This window comes from Leishmania panamensis (genome assembly GCF_000755165.1).
Source record: "Leishmania panamensis strain MHOM/PA/94/PSC-1 chromosome 24 sequence".
NCBI classification, from domain to species: Eukaryota; Euglenozoa; class Kinetoplastea; order Trypanosomatida; family Trypanosomatidae; genus Leishmania; species Leishmania panamensis.
The window spans coordinates 489,711-503,718 of NC_025870.1; the positions used below are offsets into that span (position 1 = coordinate 489,711).

Genomic DNA, 14,008 nt, shown 5'->3' on the forward strand with positions numbered 1-14,008 from the left:
GGCGCGGCTCGCGCGTATCCCACCCGACCCTGGCGGCCGGCGCCATGGGGGTGGGCGTGGTGTGACGCAGGCGCCGTGCTGGGATGGCTGGGTCGGCGCATTGCTGCGGCGCGCGTGTCTGGGGCTGCGTCGTGCCAGGTGATGGGCCTGTGGCGGGGCGGGGTCGTGGAGGGTTTGAGGTATGCTCTGTGGGGAAGGAGGCATAGAGAACACATTAAATACACGGAGAAATTGTAATCGTCTGCCTCATGGCGCTTATTCTTGAGCTCCTCTTCTGTCGATCTACAGAAAGAACGGAGAGCCCGCAGGTGCTCTGTTTACCGGTTTCTTTCGTGTAGTGGGTGGGTGTATACGCATTCTCTCACCTCCTTCATCTCTGCTTTCCTCATCGTGTGCTTTAGTGCATGTACACGCAAGTGAAATGTACGTGCGCGTCTTTGTGTGTGCGGTGTAAGAGCCCCGCCCTGTTGGGCACCTCGTTGTTTCCTCATTATTATTTCTTCCTGGTTTGTTTCTTTAAATCCTACGGTGGAGTTCGACGAGTTTCTACGCGTCTGTGTGTGCGTATCGCTGCGCCACCACCTTTGTATTACACCTGCAAATAGAACAATTGCGCTCAACCTCCCTCCCGCCACTACGATGTGCAGTAGCGTACGCACCCTTTGCGTTTCCCAGCAAGAGAAAGGGCTTCTGATCTACCCTCAAAAGAAAGTACTGGATCACCCAAAGAAACACATACAGAAAGAATCGAAAGCGCCCTTGGAGCAGCTGTCTGACAGAGGTAGTGCTGGAGGGCATCTCACGATCTCTCTGCTGCTTTGAGTGCGTTGGTGTGGGCATATGTTCCTCGCTGTCTGTCGGAGAAGTTCATGGAGGGATGGACGTGCGCACACCGTCTCCCACACGAGAAAAAGAACAGCGGAGTGACGAACTGCAACTTCCCATGCGCCTTTTGTGACCCCTCGTTCTCCGCCGCGCGCTCACACACGTTTCTATTCAGCTCTCCTTCCGCTCTTTCATTGCTGCTCTGTTTGTCTGTGGGACAGCATTGACGGAGCACATCACACTTGAAAGCAAACTAACGCCTACATGCGCACAGGCTCAGCCGTCAGCAAGAATAGACGCCGTCACCTCCGTGCCCTGTGCTTTGGCTGAGCAGAAGAAGAGGCAACCGAACCACCTCGAGGACAGCGGCACACCTCATCGACGCCGCAGAGCTCTGATATTTTTTACCCCGCGCCGCTTTTGCCCCCCCTTTTTCTACCCCCTCCCCCTTTCGCCGTGCGTAGACTACACAAGCCAACACCGGTGATCAACAAAAATGTCGGAGGTAACCGCGTTCTCCACCTATCAGACCCGCTCAACGCTGCTGGTGGAGAGGGAGAGGGCACTGGACGCACGCCGCGCTGGAGTTTCGGACCTGCGGCAGATGGTTGCCATGTTGACGACTGAGAATCGCGCTCGGGAAGAGCAGCTGGCGGCTGAACGCTCCCGCTTCAGGGACCGCAAGGCAGCACAAGATGCAAAAGTCTCGACAAAGGAGACTGAGGCTCGCACGCAGCAGAATCGCATCAGCGTATTAGAGGAAGAGGAGCGGCAGCTCAACAAGACCATCGCAGAGCGCGCGGAGGAGATTCGCACGGCCACCGCCGAGGTGGAACGACGCCGAGACCTCGAAAGGACTCTGCATGACGCGAGGGAGGGGCTAAACAAGGCAAAGTTTGCCTTGGAGGAGAACGACGCCAAGGTGATGCGCCTGGAGACGCGTCTCGCGCGACAGGAACTTATCACAGATAAGCGTCATGCCCAGTTGACGGGACGTGTGCCACAGTACTGGTTTCCGCGGGTGCCGGAGGTTGACAAGTCCGCCTCGCTGGAGGACACGGCTGGGGAGAGTGTGTACCTCGTGGACGAACTCGCGTGAATTGATAGATACATAGAAGTCATCAACACCGCTATCTTTCCCCTCCCCTTCGTGCCTGCGGTGTTGCCATTGCACTGTACCTCGTCTTTGTTTTTATTTCATTTTTGTCCTTCTGTTTCCCTGTTAGATGCACCCCATCTCTTTGTGCCGCTTTTACTCGCTTTCAGCTGCTTCCCCTTCTTTCCACAGTCTCGTTGCCCGTCGCCCTTGGCATCTGCCGTTGTGCGCAGGGTATGTCTGTGGGGGTCCTGTTGCAAGGAGTGGAGCGGGGGTAGGGAGGGCTAACTAGTCCCATCAACGACGATGCGCAGATCGGCTTCTCGTTTCTCTTGTCCCCCTCCCCTGACTCTCTACTGTTGTTCTCCTGAGATTTTGAGCGTGTGTATTGAAGACATCAAGCGCGGATAACCACCCAACAAACAACGGTGCTGCTCTCGTGCGCGGTGACACACAGGAGGCACCTTTGCCTGTCCATGCTATCGCCGTAGGAGTAGCGCGTGTGCACACTTTGCACTTCGTCGCTGCATCGTGGAGAGGCCCTCTCACACACGTCTATCTCTATACCACTGGCGTGTAGGGGTGCGCGATTGTGTGAGTTGGGAGGCAGTCAAAAGGTGCTTCTCACTCGCTCCCTCTCAGTATGTGCTCGGAAGAGAGAGCAGAGAGAAGGGTCGTCGGCGGAAAGGGAACTGCAGTGTGTCTTGTCGTGCCTGTACCTTGCTCTCTGCCGCCCCCTTCGATGGATGGCTGCTCTCTTTCTCTCTCTCTCCAGAACTCTGCATATCGTCTCTCACCTCTTCCCCTTCTCGCACACTGTTGTATGCCTTCTGCACTACATCATCGCCGTCGTCATCCCCACCCTTTGTATTTTGTGCGTGCGTGTATGCATGCATGCATGTGTGTATGTGTGTCCATTCCATGCGCACAAACGTAACTCACAAAGACATACGCGTCGCCTCACCACCCTCTCCTCCTTTGCCTTCCCTCCGCTATTCTCTCTCCCCTCTTTCTATCCTCTCTTTTCCGTTTAGTTTGTTTGTCCTCGGCTTCCCGGAGCGCTAGTGCTTGTCTGCCTGCGTGGATTAATTTGTGTGCGTGTGTGTCAAAAAGGTGCGTACCTGCTGTGTTTGTGTTTCCTTAACGCCACCACTCAACGGCACCTTCCCTGCCCCTCTTCTCTGGTTGCTTCGCTCTGCCTTTTTATCGGCTCTTATTGCTGAGCGCGCCACACCCGACCATCTACACACACACAGCAAAGCACCGGGGTTGTGCCCCCTTCTCTGCTTTCCCCTGGGCACGCGTGCGATTCCCACGCGGCGGGTTTGTTGTGTTGTTTTTCTTCGTTCATGGTTCTATGCGGCTCTTGTACACCGTTGCCTTACGTCTTGCGGATCGCCCTCTTCCCTTCACTCACTTTTGAGCGCCTCACCCCCTCCCCCTCCCTCCCCCCCCTCCCACACGGAGTGTGTTTCCATTTGTGCTTCTCTGCATCATCTCTGCTTATAGTTTTTTTTGCTCCCCCGTTGCCGAACGTACACTCCAGAGAGGCTCACCGACCTACGCACGTGCTCTCTTGTTGTCGTTCGACTCTGTACATTGCTACTAGCTGCAAGCTGCAAGCTGCTGCTACAAGCTTCTTTTCCTTGGTTGTTTCTGTAACCTCTCCTCTCTGCTTGTACTCATCACACAGTCTCATTTTTGGGTCTTGTCGTGCTCTGTCTTCCTTTAAGTTGTGTACCCTCCGCCACCACTTCCCCCCCATCCTCATCGGTTTCCTCCCGCTCTTCTCTTTCATTTATCTCTTTTCTATTTCTTTTCGTTCTCTTGTGCCTTTGGTTTGTGCCACCTGACCTCCTCGTATCCGGCCCTCCGTCGCTTATCCTCTCTCTCTCTCTCTCTCTCCATCCCCAACCCCCACATACTTACATCGTGACAGAGAAGGCGGCACTCCTGTGAGCTGACGGTCTCTACGCCTCTTTAAGTTTCAATCGACATTGTCGTCTATCCCCCCTCTCTCCCCTCTACTCCCACTGTGGTGTACACTCGACCATCTCTCCTCCTCGGCACCTGTCGTATCCCTCTTGTCCTCTCTACTTCGCGTTGTTCGCTTTCCCAGCACTGCCGAGCCATGCCACAGGATCGACGCCCTGCAGCTACGGTGGGAGTTGCGGCTGCTCTACTGTGGCACCTCACAGTGGTATGTTGGCTTGGCTGGGTCCCTGTCACCTCGGCAGCGGCAGTGGCACAGGCGGCGTGGCTCGACCAACTCCAGCCAGTGCACCAAGGGCAGGTTGTGACGCCGCCGCCATACAACACTGAGGTTCAGGATTTCTTGGCACCTACCCTCGCTATGGGTCTGGGCCCCATGGGTGATGGCGTCTATGTGAGCACCACCTCATCGAGCACCAACGCCTCTGCCTTGCTCGTCTGCGCACGAGCAGCGGTGGAGGCTATGATTGCGCCTGTCACGGTGACAACTGTCGACGCACTCTTCTACTCACTGACTGACGTCTCGGGGAAATTGGACGTGAATCATGGGTGCTACATGGCGAACACGCATGAGAACTTACCTCAGTGTGTGGCGACGCTGACGTCCATCGCGGCAGACTGCGGTGGTGTCGCAGTGGATGCTGTGGGCCCGCACTTGAGCGATGCTGCATCTTCAGCTGACCATGACTCCACCTCTTCGTCTGCCCTGTCAGGCGTTTGGCCGTCCAGTGCCGCTATGCTTGCGGCCTACGTCCGTGATTGGGGGCAACAGCGACTCAGGCTGGAACGCTCTCTACGACGCACTCGCGAGGCGGCGGCCGCCTTTGCTCGGGTGCACGCATGTGTGCACAATGCTGCAACGGTTCCTTCTAGCGAGGAGGAGACGCGGCTGCTGCGCGCTCGAGCAACAGCGCAGGTGGCAGAAATAGCCTCCGCCGCGTACAGTCGAGTAATGGATAAGTACTACATCTTCGACGAGTGGATAGGTCCATCACTCGGGATTGCACCAGGAGGCGGCAGTGGCGACGGCAACAGCAGTGACAGCGGAAGGGGACCACATAGTGCCGTTGGTCCAGACATTGCGAAGTGTCCTGTCGACACATATGTGCGTCTGCTGCTGTGGGGAAATGAGTCCTTGTCGACGGTGCTGTTGGAGCTGATGGGCACAACACTGGCAACGGCAGATTTGGTTCACACTAAGGTGTTACAGCCAGCCGTGCGGGGCCTCGAGTGCATGCAGGTGCTGACGGCGCTGGCCCTCATGGTACTGGAGGATGAGTCCGTGCGCACGGTTTCTGCAGTGCTGTCCTTAGGCAAATTGACGAGCACATCTGTATGGTCCCTTGATGAGTTTGCGATGTTGACGCCCGGGTACAATGACGCCCTACGGCAGCGCCAGCTCTGGAGTCTTGCCTACGCGTTCGCTGCCGTCGCTGACCCGGCGGTGGCGCACGAGCTTGTGGGCGGCACCGATATTGCCGAGTGCATGCGTCGCGCAGGGCTTGTTGTGCCAGACAACATCACCGGCACTGTGCCTCCATCCCTCTATTGGTGCTTCTATGGCACATCCATGAGCGAGATGATGCAAAGCTCTGTGCGTCAACGTTCCCTTGCCATCCGTGAAAGCAGCGGCGCTGCTGATCCGAATGGGCAGTGTCTATGGGGACTAAGTGTGTGGGATGGACTGTGTGGCGGCGCGACCTTCGACCCCGCTCGATGCGAAAGCTGCCCACCGGGGTCCGTCGGGGACGGAGAGGGTCACTGCGTTTGCGGTGATGCCAGCGCGATGTACGTGACGCTGACGGACGGTTGTGTGGCGAAGGGCTCTGCCCACAACACGCCAGGCGTTCGTGTGATACAGGCAGGGGGCAGCAGCCCAGTTCCTCTATCGGGCAACAACGCGTCTATCCCGCTCTTCTCCGTACAGCTACCTCAAACAGCAGCTCTCTTTGACCCCAGCGCATATCTGCGCGTGGACGTTGTATGCAACGGCAGCAGCCGTGGGGGTGGGGGGACGCGGCTTGTGGCAACGCCATTCGGCGACCGGAGGGCGTCGTGTGCTTCTGTCGTGGCGTACGAGCGGCAGCATGAGCGCACCGGCGTGATGCACACCCTTGACAGCGGCACTCAGCGCTTCATTACGTACGCTGAGAATTTGACGATTTCGGTGACGAGCACCTCTGCCTTCTACGGTGAGACGTGCAGCATGACCGTCAGCGTCGGCAGCACGCTGCACCGCTCCTCGATATCTGTGAATGCTGGTACGTGGACCTTCTTGCCGGGTGCGCCTCCGCTGAATCTGACGGCGCACAGCTACCCCAGAGACCCAGTGGCGTCAGGGATTACAAGCGCAGAGCTGCTCCCGGGGTGTGCGGACATTCTTAGAGCATTTTCTGAGTCTGGTGTTCTCAATGCAGTGCATGTGGGTGTGTGCCGCGCGCCTGGTGAGCAGTTGGGGGTGTTTGTAGCGCCCGGGGGCTACAGTCTCTTTGGGCCATCTACTCAGCAGGTGGTCGGTGCCCGTGTGCGGCGTAGCGCTGGTGCCGCTCAGGACGCCGCTTTCACTTCGTCGGTGCAGTCCTTGGCTGCGCGAACCGGTATGGAAGTGAGTCTGGAGGGCAGCGGTGCCGCTGCGGACGTGTTGTGGTCTGCCTCACTGTATCCCCGCGTGACACCCCTGGCTGTGAACGCCTGGCACTTCGGCTGGTACGCGAATGTGAGCGTCTACACGCTGCGACGTGCCCGCTCGCTGCGTGTGCGACTCGCGGACACGGTGGAAGCCTCCGCGTTTGCTTCCGTCGAGGAGATGGTGCCATTCCGCTACGACGACGGCCAGGGCGGTGCTGTCACCGCCCTCATAGCTGACGAGGGGTACGGCTCCGGGTACGTGGCTGCCATCGTCATTTCTTCCGTGGTTCTGGCTGCCTTGCTGGCGCTGCTGGGAGTGCTGTTCTACCTGCTGCTGATGACTGATGCGTGGCCCAAGCAGCTCTTGGCATGAGGCGCCAGCGCTGCCAGTGATGCTTTACGCATTTATCTGCCTCTCTTTTCGCCCTTATGACTCCTTTTCTCGCTCCCTCAGTGGGGTGATGCGCCAAGTGCCACCTGGACTGCCTACGCAAGCGCATGTGTGTGCGTGTACAGACATGAGGATGTTCTCGTTTACTTGTGTGTGTGTGTGCGTTTCTTTTTTCGGCCTTTCCGCTTCTCAGCGATGCGCGCAGAACACATGGGACTTCTCCCAGGACACAGTACCACACCATGACGCTGAGGTCAGACTTCGAAGTCCATGCGACGCGTCTCGTCCTCTGCCTTCTGCTCTGCTTCCTCCCATCCATGCAAAGAAATGCAAAGAGGACGGCCTGAGGCGTGGGTGACGTGGAGAGCCCGCCGACAGGCACAGAGAGCGAGCAGGAGGATCAGAGATGAGAAAGAAAGGGAGCCACTACTGCTACCTATGTCTGCACACGCGAGGCTGGGTATCTGTATTCCCCTCTCTCAGTATGCGTGTGTGTGTGCGCGCGTACGCTCGTATCTGTGAACACAATGAATGCAGATGTCGATCTCCCTTGTTTTCCTCTGTTGCGCAGGCCCTCACACCGACCCACACGCATGCAAAGGGTGATGTGCACCCACCTACCCCTCCACACAGACACGCCTGTACAGATTAAGCACCTGCACGGAGAGAACGGTGCGCAGACAAAAGAGAGCAGAAAGGAAAAAATGGGCTGCATTCACAAGCTCACCGACGACGTGATCAACCGCATCGCTGCCGGTGAGGTGGTGCAGCGGCCCAGCGCGGCCCTAAAGGAGTTACTGGAGAACTCAATCGATGCGGGGTGCAACCGTGTGCAGGTCGTGGCAGCTGAAGGTGGGCTCGAGGTGCTGCAGGTGAGCGATGACGGGAGTGGCATTCACAAGGAGGACCTACCGCTGCTGTGCGAGCGCTATGCGACGAGTAAACTGCAGACTTTCGAGGACCTGCATCGGGTCACCTCCTTCGGCTTCCGCGGCGAGGCTCTCGCATCCATATCGTATGTGTCACGCGTCACAGTGACTACACGTCGCCACCAAGCGTGCGACGAGGCCAGCGATGGCGCGCCTTCTGCATGTGCGCACGCCTTGTCCACTGCCGGCGCAGCGGTCGCATGGCGCTGCCAGTACCTAAATGGGGCCCTTCTTGGCGACCCGCAGCCGTGCGCCGGCAACCCTGGCACTACCATCCGAGTAGAGAAACTGTTCTACAACACTCTCGTGCGGAGACGGTCGCTTCGTGCTTCGGAGGAGTGGGGCCGCATCGTGGATATCGTGTCGCGCTACGCCCTGGCCTTTCCCGCTGTCGGATTTACTTGTCACCGTGAGAAGGCCTACAGAGGTGCTTCTGGCGGCGGAGTCTCTTCGACGGGGTCTCTGAGCCGACTGGGAGGCGGCGGTAGCGGTAGCAATGCAACCAGTGCCACCGCCAACGCTGGTGGCTCCGGTGCTGGAGGCCTCTGCTTCCCACCTCGGTCCAGCACACGGCAGAACATACGACTCTCTCACGGTACCCAGCTTGCCTCGCACTTGCGCCTCGTGTACGCGTATAACGTGGGGACAGCGACGACACTACCATGTGGTCCAGAGCCCGATACAGGCTTCGAACCGCTTGCATCGGAGCTGGAGGAGGGGGGCGGCGCGCTCAGCGCAGGTGACGAGTCTGGGCTGCTGTCAGCGCCACCATCTGCGTCCTCGTTCGCCAAAGAGTTGTCGCCGTCGTTATCTGCGGCGTCCAGACATAGCGCTGCCCGAGAGGCGCGTGTGTTTGCGCAGATGGAGCTGCGCGCGCGACGCGTGCGGGCGACCAGTGGCCCAGCCGGTGAGGGTCTCTTCACTCTCGTTGGCTACACAAGTGACCCCACACTGACCCAGCGCAAGTCTTATCTGTGCGTCTTTATTAATCAGCGTCTTGTGGAGAGCGCCGCGATACGCAAGGCTATTGATGCTGTCTACAACGGTGTCCTCACTGGTGGAAACCGCCCCTTCACAGTGCTCCTCCTCTCCGTCCCTACGGACCGGGTGGACGTGAATGTGCACCCGACCAAGAAGGAGGTGTGTCTCCTGGACGAGGAGCTGATTGTGCTGCGAGTGGCGGAGGTGTGCCGCGGGGCCGTGCTCGAGGCAGCAGCGGCTCGGCAGATGGATATGCTAAAGATGCGTCACACCGCTGCCCTAGCACTGAAACAGGAGTTGCCGAGCGCCGACGGTGTCGGTGCCGCAGACAATAGCGCGACAGCAGAGCTGAGTGGGAGCAGTAGTCAGCACATACTGGAGAAGCTGCGGGAGCAACATCAGCGTGGCACCCCGCTAGCCTCACCTCTCACGTCATCATCCCTTACCTCCAAGGCAGCTACGGCACCAGTGGGAACAGGAGTTGGCGGTGGACCGAACGTCGTGGCGGCGCCGTGCACAGTGGTCCGTGTTGAGCCACAGAGAGGGGCACTGGACAAGTACTTTTCGCAGCGACTCGCTGCAGGTGCTGCACCGCCGGCGGCGGCGGCGACCGTGTCGGCACTTCTTTCGTCTCCGTCCCACTCGTCGTTGCTGCCAGCCCCGCAAGCGACGCCGTCGCAGGTTTCGGTGGACTACCGCCTTCGCGCACAGGCGAAGGCGGCGCTAAAAAGTGAGGATAGGCGGCAGGATTCGGTGAGCCATCTTGCAAGGAGGGGTGACGTAGCCAACGACGAGCCTCAGACAACCCCTGGTTATGAGGCTCCGCTGTGGGAGACGGTGATGGCCTCTCTGCCTGGGCAACAGGCACCTGCCACCACCGCCGTTGTCACCACTGACGCGGATGACAGTCATGGGCCCCCTTTTGTGTCTCCTTCGCCGGAAGCAGTCCACAGCGGCGAGAGGGACGACACGGCAGCACATACAATTCGAGCCTACCGCGAGGCGGCAGACAAAGGCGACGAGGGCGATCCCCGCCTTGCTGTCCCAGCTGTGGTGCAGATGACGAAGAAGTACATAGACAGCAAAGTTGACGGTGGTACGGACTCAGTGAGGGCACGCACCGAGCTACTCAGTGAGGAAAGCGCAGTCGACGGTGGCGACGAAGACGAGGATGACGGCATGCGCGAATTCAAGCGTTATCGGCACGAGGTGCATGAGCGGGCGCAGCTGCTGCAACGGGCCGCCGGCGTTGCTGCCGCTGCAGCGTCGATGAGCAAGTCTGCGGTACTGCACAAAGAGAGCTTTGCGGCGGCTCGATCTCCAAGTACTCACGTGGGGTCACCACCAGCAACGGAGGCCGAAAAAGCGCAACTGGCCATGGCGCACCTCGGTGCGGTAGTGCGAGCTGCAGACATGCTTCGGAGAGAAGCTGCCGCTGAGAACGCCTCGAACTTTGTGCACGCGATTGTCTCTGACGAAGAGAGCGATGTGGACAAAGAGAAAATCCAGCCAGGCACCTCCCCAAGTGGTGCTTCACCTGGTGCGACGGCGTCGCTTGTGAATGTCGCTGAGGTGCCTGCGCCAGTGCTGCTGTCGAGTGTGTCCATCATCGTGGACCGCATTCTCGCTGACGCCAGCCCGACGGCGGACAACCTCGTTGGTCAGCTTTCCTTCGTCGGTGCCGTGGACTCGCGTGCCTTTCTGGCGCAGGCGGGGACCACGCTGTTATGGTGCGACACCATGGCGCTGGTGCGACACGCTGTCTTTCAGCGTATCTTTCTTCGCTGGGGTCAGCCTGCGCTGCCTGCACCGCCGGTCCTTGTATTCACCACACCGATTCGGCTGGCGGATCTACTACTGCTCGCGCTGGCGTACGATGGGCCGCACCTGCAGCCACCCTCAGTAACGCTGTTGGCGGTTGTAGATGAATGTATGAAGAAGCAGCGGTCAGTCTCGATTGGCTCTGACGCGACTCAGCGAGCAGAGACTGCTCTAACCGCGGATGCGGTGCGGCAGATGGGCGGTGTGACTGCGCTCGCGTGGCGACAGCTGCTGTTTAAGGCGGATTTGGAGCACAGCACCCTGAGTTACGCTGATCTGCCCACTGAAAGCGGCGCTGACGGCGCCTTTGCTGCTTCGGCATCGGCGCTACCACAGCCTGAAGGTGCCACGATGCGCTACGTGCGGCGGCTGGTGCGCCGTCTGTGCCGTTGGCGGGCTTTGCTGAAGGAGTACTTCTACATTGACATCACCGCCGACGGGCTGCTCGTTGGGTTGCCCTACGGGCTGAATCGGCACTGGCCGCCGAGAATGCGAGCTGTTCCGGTGGTGGTGTGGCTCTTGGCGGAGGCGGTGCCGTACCCCGGCGTTGCCGCCGCGTCGTCTTCTGGCATGAGCGATGCAGCTGATCAGATGATCTCAACAGGTGCTCCGTGGCAGAGCGGCAAAGGCCGAGGTGCGGAGAAGGCCGTTACGTGTGTTGCTGCGTCCACATCAGTGGCAACTTCCCTGGCGCCGACGCAAACAGAGGTGACTCTCACCACGACGCCGCAGCCGACTGCCATGGAGGCAGAGGCTGACGGGGTTGCGCAGGAGGTAGCGTGTTTTACAGCAGTGGCGCGACACATTGCAGAGGCGCTGTACGGACTTCCGCCGCCGCCTCCTAGCACACTGTCTCCCTCTGCGGAAGGTCCTACTGTTGCTACTGCTGACGTGGCCACAGGAGCGACCGACATGGCGTCTGTGGAGCTTTGGAGAGAGGAACTCGTACAGCACGGGCTCTTCCCGTGCTTGAAGAACCCTCAACTCTTCTGTCTACCGGACCACTGCATGCGGGATGGCACGATTCAGTCGTTGGTCTCAGTGGAGTCCCTCTACAAGGTGTTTGAGCGCTGCTGAGGGTTGGAAGGAACAAAGGGCAGAGAGGGGGGGGGAGGAGGGGCGGGGTGAAGATGAGGGGCCGGCGAAAATGTCGGCCAGCTGTTGTGAGGCTACAAACAGGCGAGCGGCGCTAGTGAATGCGGAGGGATGATGGAGGTGGCCATTTCTACATCTCGCGTTCTACACCTCTCTCTCTTCCTCTTGCCTTTACGTTGCGCCGACGGGTTTGCTTTCGTGCGCTGCTTTGCTCCTCTCTAGCACTGTGTGTGTGTGTGTGACGCGTCCTCCTCCTCTCTCCCTCCTTTCCCGACCTATAAGAAAGGCACATTCCCCCCCTCCCCATTGCACAATACATACTCACACTAGCATGTTTCTCTGTGTCATTGTGTCTGTGTCCCTGCGCGTCTCCTCGGTCCCTTTCCAAGAACTCGGCTTTGAAGGCTTTGACCTAACGTGGCCACTACCCACAGACAGGCGTGCAGCCCACTTACACATGCCAACAGACAGGCGTGCAACACACACACACAGATATCCATTCATTGCGTAGCATCAACGCTACGTCAGTATTATGCACCGACCGACGCTGCGCTCCATTTGCGCGGCATTCAAACAACAGGCAAAGCAGCAAAATAGTACTAACCAGCACAACACCGAACTTTCTGTGCGCGTGTCTGTGTCTTACCGTGCAGCATGTGCTTTACACGTGCTAGCCCGTGTGGGTGTTTAGGTCTAGTGTGATGACGAGGATGGATGGCGGTGTGTTTCTCCCTCCCCCTCTCCCTCCTTTGCCTCTCTGCCTCAACCGCTACCACCAACCAACGCACAATACCTAGCCTCACAGGGACACGTTCGCATGCCATGCAGAGATCATCGACTTCCTGCGGGCTCTTCTTCTGTCAACTCCGCCGTTGTTCACTACCGCCATCACCACCGCTTCCTTCTCTGCTGCTGCCCTCATTTCTTCACTTCTCTTTGACGCCTTTCCTTACGTCCCCCCTCACTCTCCCCTCCTTCCCTTGTATGCATGCCTCGGCGCGTGTCGGGATGCGACCCTTCGCCCTTTTCTCGCCCTCCCAACATAACCGGTCATCGGTTTGGTCTTGCTATCCCTTGACACATGCACCATGACATGAGTGAAAGGTTTCCTGTGTTGTCGTGGCAGCGTGCGGTGCCGCTCTCTCATTTTCGCTGACCTGCCTCCCCCCTCCCTCCCCACTAACCCACATTTCAGCATCCCCCCCCAGTCGGGTGGCGTGTGTGAGTGTGCTACAACATTCATTTCCTCCACCTCCCTCCCCCCGTACTTCTCATACACGAACAGTAGACCGAAGAAGAGGGGGCCCACACCCGTGCACAGACGTACATATAACCCTGCCTGGAGTTGCGTGCATCAACGCAGCACGTAAACATACGTTTCGCTTTCTTTCAGAGTCTGGTGCGCCGTCCCTCACACTCTTTCTCGTCCCCCCAAGTGACGTCTTCTTCATAGTCGCGATCTCTCTTTCCATCCCTCTCTAGCGAACCCTGTCTGTCTCTACGTGCTGGCATCTCCCCGCTCCTCGCGAGTACTGTGCAGAAGAGCGGGAGAGAGACCGCCACGTGTATGCCGGGGCGTAGGTGTCTGCGTAATCAACGTCCACAAGTGACAGCTGCACACGCAAGCACTGGCTTGACAGGGAGAGAGCCTGACAGAGGGAGCGGGCCTGTTGTAGTGGAGCACCTATAACGAAAAAAAAAAGGCGACAAAATCCGCATCCGTGCGCGCAGGAGCACACTCTCTCCGCTCAGTACCCCCTCTTCCTCCTACGCGCGCCTCCCCCCCCTTTCCCCTTCTACAGCTGCGCATCACACCACTACACATTCGTACGTGCACCCGCACACGCCTATGTAAAGAAGCAGATAAATGTGTGAGGTCGAGAGACAGAGCGCCGCGACCCTTTTCCTTTTCATCTTTTCCCTTCCAGTTGTCGAAACTCAGCAGCTGCGGACTTTTTGTTGTTTCTTTTCGTAGCGCGTGTGCCATTGCAGCCAACACCCCTTCCTTCCTCTCCCTTCAACGTTTCCTGCGCCCCTCACGCCACCCTTCCCTTCTCGTTCCCCCCCCTCTCCCCCCCTCCTTCACCTTTTGGTTTGACATTTCCTGCTCCGCCTTTTGGCTTCTGCCACACTGCCGTTACCCTACAGTGCTGCACTGTGTATGTGTGTGTGTGTGCGTGTGTCTTTCCCTCTCTCACTGTGAAGCGTCTCTGTGCTTCTCTGCAGAGGTGACGACAGGGGCAACTACGG

At 58.7% G+C, this 14,008-nt stretch overlaps 3 protein-coding genes across 3 annotated transcripts, besides 1 other annotated feature; all 3 read left to right on the plus strand.

Moving 5' to 3' along the window:
* Positions 1 to 31: 31 nt before the first annotated feature.
* Positions 32 to 192: a repeat region.
* Positions 193 to 1,321: 1,129 nt separating this feature from the next.
* On the plus strand, positions 1,322 to 1,924 carry LPMP_241360 (hypothetical protein; the record flags this gene model as incomplete). The annotated part of the gene is made up of 1 exon (XM_010701174.1): positions 1,322 to 1,924. One exon carries the CDS (start codon positions 1,322 to 1,324, stop codon positions 1,922 to 1,924), a length of 603 nt encoding a protein of 200 aa, XP_010699476.1.
* Positions 1,925 to 4,052: 2,128 nt separating this feature from the next.
* On the plus strand, positions 4,053 to 6,914 carry LPMP_241370 (putative transmembrane protein; the record flags this gene model as incomplete). Its single annotated transcript, XM_010701175.1, has 1 exon — positions 4,053 to 6,914. One exon carries the CDS (start codon positions 4,053 to 4,055, stop codon positions 6,912 to 6,914), a length of 2,862 nt encoding a protein of 953 aa, XP_010699477.1.
* A 722-nt stretch (positions 6,915 to 7,636) lies between these two features.
* Positions 7,637 to 11,740, plus strand: LPMP_241380 (mismatch repair protein, putative; the record flags this gene model as incomplete). The annotated part of the gene is made up of 1 exon (XM_010701176.1): positions 7,637 to 11,740. The coding sequence occupies one exon, from the start codon at positions 7,637 to 7,639 to the stop codon at positions 11,738 to 11,740; it is 4,104 nt and encodes a 1,367-aa protein (XP_010699478.1).
* Between the last annotated feature and the right edge of the window lie 2,268 nt (positions 11,741 to 14,008).